Below are 14670 nucleotides of genomic sequence, written 5' to 3' on the forward strand. Positions count from 1 at the left end.
CTGCAGACTCTTGGCCTTCTGAGACCTGCTCCTGCCTCTGTTCATGGGAAAGTGCTCACACCAGAACAGAAAAGGTAGTTTTGGGGGAGAGAGGCACTTATTCATGAGTGTTCTGAACATTTTGTGGGAGATTTTTTTTTGTCAACACTGCAAAGTCTGAGACTGAGATGAGAATTAACAACATGGTGCAAATATTTGTTTCTAACCCTTGAGTCATGAAATCTAATGAAAAAAGTCTAGGGCAGATGATTTAGTGGATCAATTAAATGCAGTTTAATTATATTTTGCTCAGTATCAGTCAGAATAGCTTCATTATATCATGTTAGTAATGACACTTTCATATTGTCAGCATGAGGCACTTTGATGTTAAAGATATCTACAAAGCTAATTTGGTTCATGCAGGTGTATCTGATAATTATCTGTCTGCTATAAATTCATATTTAAGCATCAAGACTCTGAAACTCAACAGTCCTCCAGTGCCTGCAGGGGATGTGTGCTGATTTTTTGGATTATTTTCAAACACTTTAGATCACGTTCTCTCCAATTGAGGGAAGTATTGAATTTGTGCAAATAAAAAAAGAGAGAAATCAGATTTTTCATTGGATTTGACATTATAAAGAATAAAGCATTCTGATTCAAGACGAGCTGAAGTGAAGAAACAAGATCGAGCAATATCTCTCTAAAGATAATTTAAGCTTTGTCTTCTTTTAGTTTTAGGATATGCAGAATTTAAAGACTGATTATTCTGCTTGAGGAAACTCAGCACCCAGATGATTAACTTGACTGTTTGGGATGTTTTGAAACCATTAGCATACACACACACTGGACTCACTTTGGATGTCTGATGTCAGGGACAGAGCGGTTAAGGGAGATCCGGTCACTGACGAAGATGTTGAAGCCGTTCTCCCTGTAGGCCTGGTCGACCCGGTCAGCGTCTGTCAGAGGGAACGGCTTACCCTGTTCACCATTACCTGAAGGCATCAAACACACACACACACACACACACACACACACACACACACACACACACACACACACACACACACACAAAATCACACACACAGGTTTCACTGTCATGATCAGAGTGTATCACTTTCACTATGCTGCATCGCCTCAGTTTGCAATCATCCAAAGTCTACACACTTCATTGCGTTAGCTGATTTTATCCCTTTCATTTCAATAAATAATGTGCAAAATCAAAGTGTGTGCAATCCTTGCAGAGTAGAGAAATGGTGCTGCAAACTTGGAGTATCCTCGGATTAAACCCAAGGAGAAAGATTTAACTTTTGCAGATGAGACCAACATGCAGAGAACAGAACCATGCCGTTAGCCCACTGTAGTGTTTTATAGTTATTCTCACAAAGGAAAGACAGCTTGTGAGAGTTTAAAATACCGTTACATGCCAATTTAACTGGAAAATAAAGAAAAGTTTAAGAATTGAGAAGAGAATAAGAGCAAAATTACATGTGTCCAGTTACATCTAGTCATTACCAGAGGACAAAAAGAGCCAGCAAAGTGTTTAATATGTGATTTTCCTTGTAATGTTGAATAATACTGTCAGTTTTACTTTTAACTCTATAACATAGGACAGCTAAAAGCAGACAGGAAATATGGGGAGTGCATAAGACATGCACCAAAAGGGTCGTGGCCAGGAGCAGAACCAGTGACGGCTACAACGAGGACTATATCCTCTGTATACAGGGAGCGTGCTAAAACCACTGGGCCACGCCTCTGTGGTGACAATGTTTGTTCAACTTTATCTACAATCAATGTTTGAACTTCTTATGAGTTTAACATCCTAATGCAGGAGTTCCCAAAGTGTGGGTCGGGACCCCCTGGGGGGTCACAAGAGACAAATGGGGGGTCGGGAGATGTCTTCCAGAATGTTTTTTTTTTAATCTAAAAATAGTACATTTTACCCATTATAGTAGAAAATATTGACAAAAATAGTAGCTAAACTTCAAATAAAACCTTGAAAATAGAAAATGTAATTAGTTGTCTGCCTTTTTTTTTGTCAGATGACTCCTGAGTTTAGGGTTATTGAACAGTTAATTATCAATAGCATCAGTAGCAGTAGATTAATTCATAACAGCACAGGAAACACAGACACATGCTCATATAGGTAGGCTAATTTTCTCCAGACCAGCTAAATGAAGCCACAGTGAATCACTCTGAGGGACAGTGGGGGTCACAAGTCTTTTGCATAGATATTTTGGAGGTCCAGGGCTGAAAAGTTTGGGAACCCCTGTCCTAAAGAAGTCACAACATATCTTCAACTTATCACATTTATAGAGAAATTCCCAAAGCAAAAAAATGCAAAGCAGACTAAAACAGGAAAGAGAAAGAATTTTCTTTATGTAAATTAAAGCTAGGGTTGGTAGTCTGGGAAAACCAGCATGAATTTGAATGTAGCTTTTCCTCAGGACTCCGTCTAACCCCTCCCCTCCTCCCTCGGAGCTCCTCCAAAACGACATTCCTACAGTGTTGACAGTTAGTGAAGGCATCAGGAGAGGTGTAGAGTGTGCGAGTGGGAGAGACAAGAGGAGAAGTTTTTCATTCATTCAAACATTGATTGATGTTTTGTTGGTTGGCGTGATCACGGCCGACAGTGACCGGTTATTAAAACTCAACGTGTTCACAAATCGTCTCATCATCACTACAGCGTCCAGACGGACGCTACAATAATTATATATTTTCTGTAGGACTTACTGAACGTCATTAATTTTTCTGCTTGTTGGTGAGAGCTTTTTAGACTCTGATCCGGACTACAGTCCTGAGCAAAGCACCTCATCAGGTCAGAGGGCACAGGCCCAAGGACGAGCGAGAGGGGCAGTAAATAGAGTCAGGGGAAGTAGAGGCAGGAGACGGGGACTCGGAGGAATGCACGCCGGGGAAATGTACGCGCAGGAGGCTGGACGGGATTTGATTGGTTTAAAATTTGGGGAGCCAAAAAACGGTGATTGATTAGTGTTTTCCCAGGTTTACTCCGGCTGTAGATAGCAGTTTTTCACTCTTTTTTAGGAAAACATCATGTAATGATTGCCATCAGGACATAAAGATCATTTTAACCAGTATGACAAAAAGTGTATCTCAATCTGATTACCAACCCCAGCTTTAAGAAGAAGTAAATCAAGTGAGAAAGCTACTGATGAAACATGGTGGAGGAAACGTGAGAAGCTGTAGCTAATGTGATGTTTCAGCTTCACATAGAGCATTTTAAACAAACCCATGGCCGTCATGTCTCACTGAGCAGAAAGTATCCGCTTACCTTCTTCAGGTAACAAGTTTGGAAAATAAATTCCTGCCTTTCACGGTTCATTTCAGGAATAAACCAATACCGTCTAATTTACAGTGTTTGTTCAGGAGCTGATTTCCCAGAGCGGAAAATAAAACTGAGTTGGCGATTATTTTCACAGATATAAAGAATATTTATGACAGTAGCACTGCATTCAAACTACAGATTAACACTGCTGCTGCAGAGCAGGGGAGCAGTAAGTCTCACAGAGGGAATAAGATGTTGTGTTTGAACACAAATATGTGTAGGAATACTTCATTATGTGTTTTTTTTTTTTGCAGATCTACAAACACTGTGCAGAAAGAATACGACCCATAGCTCACATATTGATCGGGTGGATGAATATGTTGAGGTTTGAAGCTACCTGATCGGGCGGCGTCTTTTTTGATTGCTTCTTGGTCGTGCCAGTCTATCCTTCTCACGCCATCACGTCCCACCGGAGTGTCCTTCCCCAACCGGTTCACTCCCTGTGGGAACACACAAGCAAGTACAGACCATGAGACGCACATTCAACTTAATCAAACATTCAGTTTGAGGCTTCTTTGAAGGAGATCTTCCAAATGTGTCTTTGCAAGTCAACCACAAATCACATTCATTCATATAAACACAAAAAAACGAGACACATCTCGGCAGGAGAACTGAGATCTTACATAAATGCAGAAGTGATTATCCAACCATGAATAATGTATGAGCGTATGTCAGTCACAGAGGACGTATTGCGAATGTACTTCAGTAAATGAAGGTCTTCACTCTTGTTACCCTCGATATGCTTCCGCTGTATTCTTACAATGCTGAAACCGTAAAGAGTGCAATCTGCAATCGAGGTCGCTAGAGTGGTAACAGAGGTCACTCTACGTCTGTACAAATACACTCCATCTTTATATCAGCAAATAAGACCTTTAACAACAATACTGACTGTTTCCGAGAAAAACATGCAACAGATCACGGGGCGTTCACTTCTGCAACAGAGGAAAGGCTGCTGCATTGATGAAACAGTCTCTAGACTTAAAAAGAATGGATAAATATCCTAGAGAGAGGGAATAGGCAGTGGTTGAATCCACTGCTTTGGACAACCAGCCCATCTTCTTCGTAGAGAATGCCGGTTTTCACTGTCTTTTGAAGCTTTTGCATACACAGTGTGTCCTGAATTTTGATTTTATTCCTAACAATGCTAGCTGGACCAAGTTAAATAGAATGGTCTGAAGAAACCTTTATTTATTTAGATTATTTTTTGTAAACAAAACTTGGGTTAAAAACGGGTAGCAGCTTTGTTATCTAGGCAATCCAAGTATCAGCTCAGGACTCAGTATCTGGAGATGAATTAATCAAGAAAGCTTTGTTTACATACTGTACATTCATACAAATCAAATGCAATTCAAAGTGCTTAACAGCCATTGAAAACAAGAAAGAAGCAGAAGTCAAATAATGGCAAGACATATCAAAAAACAGACATGGATTTTAAAATAGAGACTAATGCACACCAACAACAATAAAATATGTAATTCAAATAAGTTAAAGCATCACATTAACTTTAAGAATACAAATAGTAACAAGAAATACAATTAAAAAAAGGGTTAGGATGAGAGTTGAAAATAAAATCAATGCTAAAAATAGCAATACAATTGAGTAGATAAATAAAGAAAATAGTTAGAAGTAATAAAATAATAAAACAACATTAAAGTCAATATAAAAGTAAAAAGTAAAGTAATAACATTTTTAAACACCACATAAAAGCCAAACTGAATATGTTTTTAGTTAATGTTTAAAAGTCTCAATTTGTTGAGGATGTTCCATATGCTTCATATTAAAAGAATCAAATCTGGATCGGGGGCCAAAAAAGATGATCAGGACCAGAGTTTACGGTAGACTTTTTTTACGTCGGCAATTTGGCCGGTGACATTCCAGAATTCCGGCCAAATAGAAAAACTGTCGGACATCCGCTCTGAAAGCCCGATCTGCTGAATAACTTACATTTACCAGCAATAAAACACTGAAAACACCGCCACGGTGACCCGGAAAATCACATTTAAAATTTGGAATAAATCTTTTAATAAATAATATGATCAAGCAATGGGAGTCAGCGCGAGCTCTGCACCGGACTCCGCTCCGAATTCCGCGTGCAAGTAACATGTAAATGTTTGGTAACGTCCTCTGCACACTGCGCTGAAGGAAATAATCATTGTGCACGCTATCTCTCCCCTTTAAGTGCTATGGAAGGCGACCATCACCAAGTTTGTTTTGATATTCATACCTCATGATGCTGGGAGGCTAAACTTGATTGAACTATTCATAAATATGATCATAACGTTCTGTAAACTTGTCAAAGTAGGAGCTGGGTTACACGCATCCGTCATCAGTGGAGAAGCGTTCTCCTGATGTTTCTGAGTATTCAGGTCCGACTTGTTTTCTCCGTGCCGCTGTCAATGAGTAAACGTGACATGTGGCGTTTGGGTGGCACTCAAAAAAATCTGCTGCTTTACGGCACAGTCATGAACGAATGTTGGTATGTAACAGCGTAGAATCCGAATATAAGACAAATCAATTTTTCACATGCAGTTTAAAGGGAAAACCCTCAGCTTAAATTATTTGGTATTTTTGCCGTCTGACATTTTTTTCCGACGATATCTCTAAATCCCGGCCAACTGCACTTGATATCACCCATCTGTTTCTGAAGACCTGTTTTGGCAGTGGGTGCCATATTGAAATGCTGACCCAACCGATCTTCAAATTAAGCAAAACTTGTAATCTTAATATCTTAAAAAATAAACAGATATGAAAAAATTCAGCCCCCGTACAGTGTGTGCCGAGAGAGAAATGAGCTATTCAGACAAAAAAAAAATGTTCACTAGGTTGTTAACATGTTTATTTCTGCTGTGAAGATCGTGGTTTTTGAATGGGTGTGTTTGTGATTTTTGGTGTCTCTGGAGTCACCCTCAGGTGGACGCTTGAGGAACTGCAGTTTTTAACACTTCTGCATTGGCTTCATTTCTGGTGGCAGCAGGTTGCAGCTTGGGATAGGGGTGTTCCGATCCGATATTGACATTGGATATCGATCCGATATCAGCACAAAAAACAGTATCGGATTATATCGGCCTGCATTTAAAATCTCCGATATAAGCACTCCGATATAAGCAGCCCATTCCGGACTCCGCTCCAGCACTTCTCTAGCAGCGCCCGGTTCCGGCATGCAGAGCCCACGTGATCACAACAACAGCTTGTGCTATAAGTAGGAGTGATGTCAGACGTGTGTGGCAGTATTTTTCGTTAATTCCGAAAAGACGTTGCAGCTGAGTGCAAAACTTGTCATGCAAGTTTCCCGTGGTGGCATAGAACCGGGGAAGTTTAATACGACCAACCTCAACGGGCATTTGAAGCAGCATCACAAAAAACAGCATGAGAAATTTCGCAAGCTACCTCTATGAGGCCACTATTGAACGTAAGAACAATCCTTTACATTACTGGAGAGCAGTGTTATTTTCATTAATGAAAATTATGATGATACGACTAATTTTTTCATGACGAAAACGAGACTATTACGAGCTGAAGTGCATCACTGATAATAGAGAATTCATATTTTTCCCCGCTGTGCGTCTAATCTTTAGAAATAAAAGTGACGCATGACAGGCTGAGCTATTATCTGAGGGTTAGCAGTGTTAGCTTGGTCTCTACCTGTAGCAGGTGTGCTTTATAAACCAGCTCTCCCCATCTCCATGCATCTGTCACATCTTCATTGATGATTTTTTACCCCCGGATGTGCGTTAGTGACAGAGACACAACCGGGGGATGTCTGTTTAATATTTGACGTTTGCTGTTTTTGCCGCTCTCACCGTAAAAAGCTCTGCGTCTACAACTTGATTTAATCCAGTTTGGAGATACATCAGACACGTTTAGTAAGTTTGGATCAACTCCTTGTCATCAAAGATGCAGATGCATTTCATTATGCCGTGAACTGTCTGTCAAGTGCCTCTGTCGCTGCGAGGTGCATTTAGGGGCCATCGTAAAAGTGCAATACAGCCCTTATATTGTGTCCATGTCATTTCCATTTGAATCAAGAGAATCAAAATACCTTCATAGTGGTCACATCAAGAATGTTTTCTTTTTACTTTTTAGCAGTGAGAGGCTAAATCATTCAACTTAAGATATTTCAAAAAGTGTTTTATTTACTGTTCTCTGTTTGAGTAATATCACTGGATCAAGCCTTTTCTAACATTCCATACTACTGAATAAGTAATAAAAGTATATATGATTCATGCTGATATCGTATCGGATCGATATGGGTATCGGCCAATATTCAAGGCTAAAATATCGGTATCGTATCGGAAGTGAAAAAGTTGTATCATGACACCCCTAGCTTGGGACATCCCCTCTACTTACACTTGTACATGCCCAGATCAGCAAACTTGACACACACAGAAACTCATCACAGGAGCTTTAAGTAAGAGATGAATGACTGTCAAGTCTTGTTTTCACTCAGAGTTTGTTGTACTCTCTACTTCTGGTTATCATTATCATCTATATTTTGTCATGACATTTTTAGATTTTATTATATATATTTGTTAAACAAATTTTAACCAGGACCTGGACACCTTATTTCCCTCCTGCTCACATACTAACATGATCTTAAATAACCATAAATCTTGTTGCATCTTAAGACTTTATAAGCTGGTCTTACTTTTCAGGACAAGCTGACAGCTGAGAAAAAAAACTGCCGGTCTTACACATGACTCATCTGCTTTATAAACTGTTTTATTTGATGATTAAATTTGATGTAAAACAGATGTCAGGCATGTAAACTGTGAACAGGATCATCTACATATGGAGATATCTCTGGAATCTCTCAGTCTGTGATTGTGTTATCTCTTGGTAAATAGCAGATTGGATTTTATTCATTGGTAATTAAGATATATTAACACTGGCCACCATTCTAGTTTATAAAAGTTGATTTTGAGAGTGTATAATAATATCAGATCTCATTAGATAATTCAATAGCCATTCAAATCACACTTAGGAATAGTAATTTGTCAATCTTGGAGAAATAGAGATAGACTGAAAAGCCAGATTGGTGTATCTGCATAATCATGTATTATCGTTTGGAAATGTGCTCAGCTAAAATAAGCTTGTGAATGCAACACTGTTAGGCAGCCAAGTCTCAAGTGCCAGATGTGTTGGTTTCCCCTTCCACCCAAAACCTCCCACTGCAGAGCTCCAAAGATCCGGCAGACTCAGAAGTATCATAAACTTTCAGGAGACTCTGAGAAGTAAACAATGATACACAGTTTTTTAAAGAGGTGACATTAACAGAGCTGCATGTGTGCACCTTTAAGAACAGCTACACAGATACACAGATTCAGAACAATGCAGGAAACAATGAGGTTTTATCAGGTCTCTGGAAGTATCGGAGTCAGCACGGAGATTTCTCCAGAGCATCAGACTTTTTCTATCCAGCAGCGTTCTGCTGAGTTTATCCACAGAAAGTGTGCTCCTCTATTTCATGCTTGACGACCCTGTGAGGAGAATATCAATGCTGTGACGCACAGCTCCAAGGAGGCCTTATATATACACACACAACCTCACACACATGCAGACAGACACGCAGCAGATCAGCATGCAAAGGCAGAGACAGTTTCTGCCTCCACTTACTCATTCTACGCACTCAGTGACTTTCAGTGACTGTGCAACATGAAATACAGGATCACAGCACAATGGAGAAATAATTAGCTCGCTGGGTGATGGGCAATTAGTGAAACACTTTAAATACAAATGGCATCACCGACTGTGTGGACTACTGTGAGTTATTAATGGGGAACTGGCTCCGAAGAATATGACTCCCAATAACAAACTGATGCTCAGCTTCAATATGCACAGGAAGTCGGTCTGAGCTGAAGGTTTCTGGACTCTAGTACACGTGAAGGTTGAGCCATCACTGGGATGTAAGGATATTTTGTCTTAAGGTCTTTTAAGAGGTAATTTTTTAAACCTGCTACACTAAAGAAAAGAAACAGACTGCAAAAACAAAGCAGTGACCCAAGGTATTGAAAAATGAAGCCAAGGCCAATGGAGGCGCTAAAACTACAGTTCTTGAAGAGTCCACTTGAGGCTTGTTTTAAAAGCAAAGGAATCCCCATTAACATCCATTAAAATGTCCACTCTTACAGTAGAATTAAACACGTGTACAGCCTGTTTTATCCATAGACTGTATAAATAATGGACGCAGTATCCGTGACGTCACCCATCTGTTCCTACACGCTGTTTTGAAGCCAATCGTCAGCGGGAGCCATATTGGAAATGCTGAAAGAGTGACAGAAGTAGGCAGGGTTCGAGCATCCTAGCCAACAGCTATGTGTTCCCGCCTGTCAATCAAGTCAGTCATGTCCTTATTTGGGCAAAAACTCATAACCTTAATATCTTCTGAACTGTCGTTAGAAAAAAATTCACCCCCGTACAGTGTGTGCAGATAGAGAAATGAGCTACGTAGATCAAAGCCGTTTTTTGAACCAGAGTGTAAACATGTTTATTTCTGCTGCAAAGATCGTCTTTATTGAACTGGTGTGTATGTGGTTTCCGGTGTTTCTGCAGCCAGCCTCAAGCGGATTCTCAATGAATTGCAGTTTATAACACTTCGGGCTTCATATTTTCAGACCGGTGTTTGCCGCTTGGTTTTAATGATTTTATTCTGATTAGGACATTTCTTAACATCCCTTTTGATTCTATCAGGCTGAGAGTCATGCATGCATTTGCATATTAGAAGCATGGCTACGTTTACTGATACATTGGTGCACTAGAAATGTTTCCCAAGTTCCCTAAGTCTTAATCTTTGTCCTACATTTTTATAGCATTACACTGGCATCAAGCCAAGTGTTATAAATAACACGCAAAGCCCAAAAGTAACTTACTGTTGAAAGTAAGTAGTGTCTTTGAGAGTGAAAACTACAACAAGTTTAGTGCAAAAAGGAAAATAATACACAATTAATTGTTGGATCTGTTTTGCAGGATGCTGGGTCAGGTATTGCTGGGTTTCCAGTTTTGGAAAGCGGAAGTAAACAACGGCCAAACTGACAGCAAAACTGCTTCTTTAGCATCACTTGTGATTTAAAAAGTTAGGAAGTGGTGTTTATGGAATTTAATAATTTTCACAGCACCTAAAAACTGAGTTCCCCACGTCAAAAAATATTAAAAAGAAAAAGTGGAACGTTATCGCCATGTATTGTGGGAAACAGTACGTGAGGGAGACTGGTCCGAATCAGTACGACATCCGGGAAGTTTTGACATACTGCAAATTTTGCTCTTGTTCACATACTGCATACTGACATTTGGCCAAATCCGTACGTACTGCTAGCATAGTAGGCGGTTTCGAAAGCAGCCTTCATCTTCAAAGTTGATGTGTTGGAAGCGGGAAGAACTAGCATAAGGATGTGAGTGACTTTGACAAGGACCAAATTGTGATGGCTAGACGACTGAGTCAGAGCATCTTCTGCAACTCTTCAGGGTCAGCGGAGGTCAGAGGTCAATGCCAAAAGTGATAAAAGGAAGGTCATCTGGTGAAGTGGCAGTCACAGGTCACTCGTGTGTGGGGAGTGAAAGCTGGCAGGTGTTATCCAATGCAACAGCAGAGCTACTGGAGCTTCAGTTGCTGAAAAATTCAAAGCTGGCTAAGGTGTCAGAACACAGAGCATCACAGATTAGTGTGTGTGGGGCTTGAGCAGCAGAACAGGACCATGCATCAATAGAAAAAGGTGGCATCTGTGGAAAGATCCATGGAGGCCCAGGACTTCACAGATCTGCTGCTAGGGTCTTGGGACCAGAAACCACAGCACACCCACAGAGGTCAGGTGGAGTCCATATCTTTCGAGGTCAGGCTGTTTCATGCCCGAGGAGAGGGGAGCCTACACAATATGAGGCAGTGGTCATAAAGTTATGGCTGATCTGAGTATGCACCTCTGCATGACTCCTCTCTGCAGTGCCTGGCTGTCTGGGTTGTCCTGACACAGAAACCTTGAAATCCTGCAGCCCGTGTTATACTGTTTGATGAATGTGTAACGCATTATTCCATCCCCTCCCTGGCCTTGGTTTAGACTAAGAGATGTCGTATGGGAGGAAAATCCCAAAAATCCATTCACCTTTGCTTTTCTTTCCCTCTTTCACCCCTCCACCACTCTTCTTCTCCTCGTTCTGTCACAGGCAGATGCCCTCAGTGTGTCACACAAGGACCTGACAAGCAGCAAGAGTCCATCTGTGCAAATTTATACCAAAAAGAAGCGAGATTGTGCCGCCCCATTTCCCCCTGATTAAAATTTCAGCGCACGTCGCCATGATATTCCTCTGGGGCTTTTCTTGCTGCTCAACAAGACCTTGAAAAACAAGACAAGGAGAGAGGGAAACTTTTCAGCTAATGTGTGCACATGTTTAGTTTTGTGGAAGCGGAACGTGGGCGGCTGAAAGTAATTGAGACAGACAGTAAAAGAAGATGAGTAAGAAGAAGACAGCATAATCTGGAGGAACAGATGGGGGTGCGATCACATGTGAAAGTGGAGAAAGGCAAGTAAAAGGAGTCTACGAGTGAAAGCCTTTAATTCAGAACCCACTCTCCTGTAATAGCCACTTGACATGCACACATTTTGGATGTTTCCCATTATCTAAAAACACTTACGCTGACAGGGTCACGAGGCAGCTGGAGGTGAACCCAGAGGATGTTAGGCGAAAAGCTGGAACAAGCTGTACACATCGCCAATTAATCACAGGACTGACGTATAAAGTCAAACAAACAGACTTGTTTTCTTAACTGCCAGTTTTTTTGGCCTCCTTAGGCGCTTAGGCAGATGGGAATGTCCTGACCACTGTACACCTGCATGATAGGAGATAAACATGCAATGTGTATTCACACACACAGTTGTACACCATGTGTTAAATGTTCCTTCTGAATCCTGAATGAAGCTGGAAAATATTGGCAACAATTGATTTGAAGGTAGCTGATAGCTGCTGACTTTGAAATGTGTTTTATCATGACCATTACACCCAGGCCTCTGTCCATTATATTAAATGTACTGGTGCTGAGCCAGAGAGCATTGCTTGTTTCAATAATTGTTCACATTTGCTGCCATAAGTTCAGACTTTTGAGGTGTGTTTTTTGCAAACGCTCATATTGTGATAGCGATGAATTTGCAGTTTGAAGTTCAGCCCTAGTATTTTGAAAAAAAACTGCAGTCCAATAGTTGTGAGTTTTTGAGTCTGGATCAGACTGACAGACTCACCAACCAACCAACAAATACGCTCACCTTGTTATCTCTAGCATGGCAAAAAGGCTCATCTTAAAAATTAGTCTTGAAGTCTTTTTTTAAGAGTAGGCTTCAAACTTTCATTTTTGATAAAGCTTACAGTTAGAGCTGGCTCAGGCTTTGACCGGCTCTTAGTTATGCTGCTATAGGCTTAGACACTGAGATCCTATCTCTGTTATTCAAAATACATTCAAATAAGATTCACAGATGTTTGTTTGTGTGTGTGTGTGTGTGTGTGTGTGTGTGTGTGTGTGTGTGTGTGTGTGTGTGTGTGTGTGTGTGTGCGCGTGCATGCGTGCGAGTGTGCATGCGTGCGAGTGTGCATGCGTGCTGGGGAACCCCTCTCTTTGAGGTCAGCAGGGCATGTAAGAGGACAAGTTGGTGCTCAACTGTTGGAGAGCTAACAAGCCCTCTGTTTATGGGCAATAGGGTTTGAGCTCAAGCGGGTCATTACCATGGGCTGTATAAAACATGGACACAGTCTCAGAGAGGTCATTCACCTGTTTCTAAAAAGGCAGAAGAAGCCTGAAGATGGTGGTCACCATTTCAAATGCTGCAGCAGATAACCTCTGACTGATCTAGAAACAAGCAAAGAGGTGGAGTAGACACCAGGTGAGCAGACGGACAGTGGGCGGGATGATTCCATACTCACTTACCATCCAGTTAATCACTTGAGATAGATCCATCAAACATGATATGGTTGATACAACCCGAGAGGACAACAGGCTGCAATGTAAAGTCTACACAGACTGAGTCTTACAGAAACATCTACTGTTCTTTTACCATCGACTATTTCCTTGTTTTGATTCTTTGAGGTTTTGAATCCCTTCTATAGCACGACACCTGTATTCAAAGAAGAACATGTTCTGTTGTTCTCAAGGTAGATTATAACGTGGAGTTTCTTTAAAAAAATATATTTCTCAGTTTGTTTTTGGCATTTTTTTCTCTCCATTTTTTATTGTTATTCTTATTCCTTTTCCAACAATTTATTTTCTAAATATGAACCTATTTATCTTGTTATAGTTTCCCCATTATTTATTTTCCTATTTATTTATTTATTTATTTATTGTGTATTTCAAATTATTATCAATTAATATTATTGGTTGCTTTTTCATTCATTGTGTTTCTTATACAAAATCATCACTTGCTTTAATTGTTTACATAGATATTTTGTATGTAATGTGTAAAAACTCAAATAAACAGATATTTAAAAAGAAAAGAAACTTCTGCTGTAAGGAAATAAAGAACACCTTAAACACAAAAAGTGAATCCCGCATGGTATCTTCGAATCAGTTAAAGAATATGCAGTTTATAAAATGTTCACAACAAGAAGCCAGCTCTCTCATCCAGCTCCTAAGACTCCACAGTCATTGCCAAATCACACACAGCAGCCCAGACGACACACTGAAACTGAGCTGAAAATAAGTCCCTACCAAACACAGTCATCTGTTTCCGTGCAGTACCACACAGCAGAGTGTTGCCTCCCTCTTCTCTGCTAATCACCATCACCAGAAAGCTCCACAAACTCATCCACTCTGGGCACTTTTTCCGCTCTATTAATATTCACGACTCAGAGCAAACACGCTGGTAGGACACTGGAAGAGCAAAAAATGTAGGATCCGGGGTATATGGTCTCCATCCAGCATGTGACCCACAGCCCCAAAATGTCTTAAAAGTGATCAGCATAATGCAAATCAGGCTGAAATTATGGAAAGGATGTGCAGAGAGTGGGGCTGTTACTCTGTCACCTGGCACTGAAACCTCTCATTAAATTTAATGTAGCCTTTTAGTGCTCTATTTAACTGATGACAAAAGGCCACATGTCAGTCAGTGTTTGCATAAGGATCCACAAAAGACAGACGGAGTGTGTCAGTTACAAAACGCGTGGGTGTATTTGCATAACACATGGAGACGGGCACATTAGCATTGCCTAATCTAACTCAAATGAGGGCTTAACTGTCTCTTTCAGCAGCACGTCCCTGCTTCGATGACAAAAACCAGAGCGTCTATAAAGAATTTAGGATCACTTAAAGACAAGTCACACTCTTCAGGTCGCGACTCTTTTTATTGTCCAACAATGTCTCATGAGTCTGAGCCACCACA

At 40.5% G+C, this 14670-nt stretch overlaps 1 protein-coding gene across 1 annotated transcript in view; it reads right to left on the reverse strand.

Annotated features, from left to right (window-relative positions):
* LOC117812397 (polypeptide N-acetylgalactosaminyltransferase 10-like) overlaps window positions 1–14670 on the reverse strand; it is a 131661-nt gene that overhangs the window by 71498 nt on the left and 45493 nt on the right. Inside the window, 2 exon segments of the mRNA XM_034683123.1 lie at window positions 833–971; window positions 3660–3762. Coding sequence (XP_034539014.1) covers window positions 833–971; window positions 3660–3762 — 242 coding nt within the window.

Source organism: Notolabrus celidotus, chromosome 5 (genome assembly GCF_009762535.1).
Source record: "Notolabrus celidotus isolate fNotCel1 chromosome 5, fNotCel1.pri, whole genome shotgun sequence".
In the NCBI taxonomy this organism is placed as follows: Eukaryota; Metazoa; Chordata; class Actinopteri; order Labriformes; family Labridae; genus Notolabrus; species Notolabrus celidotus.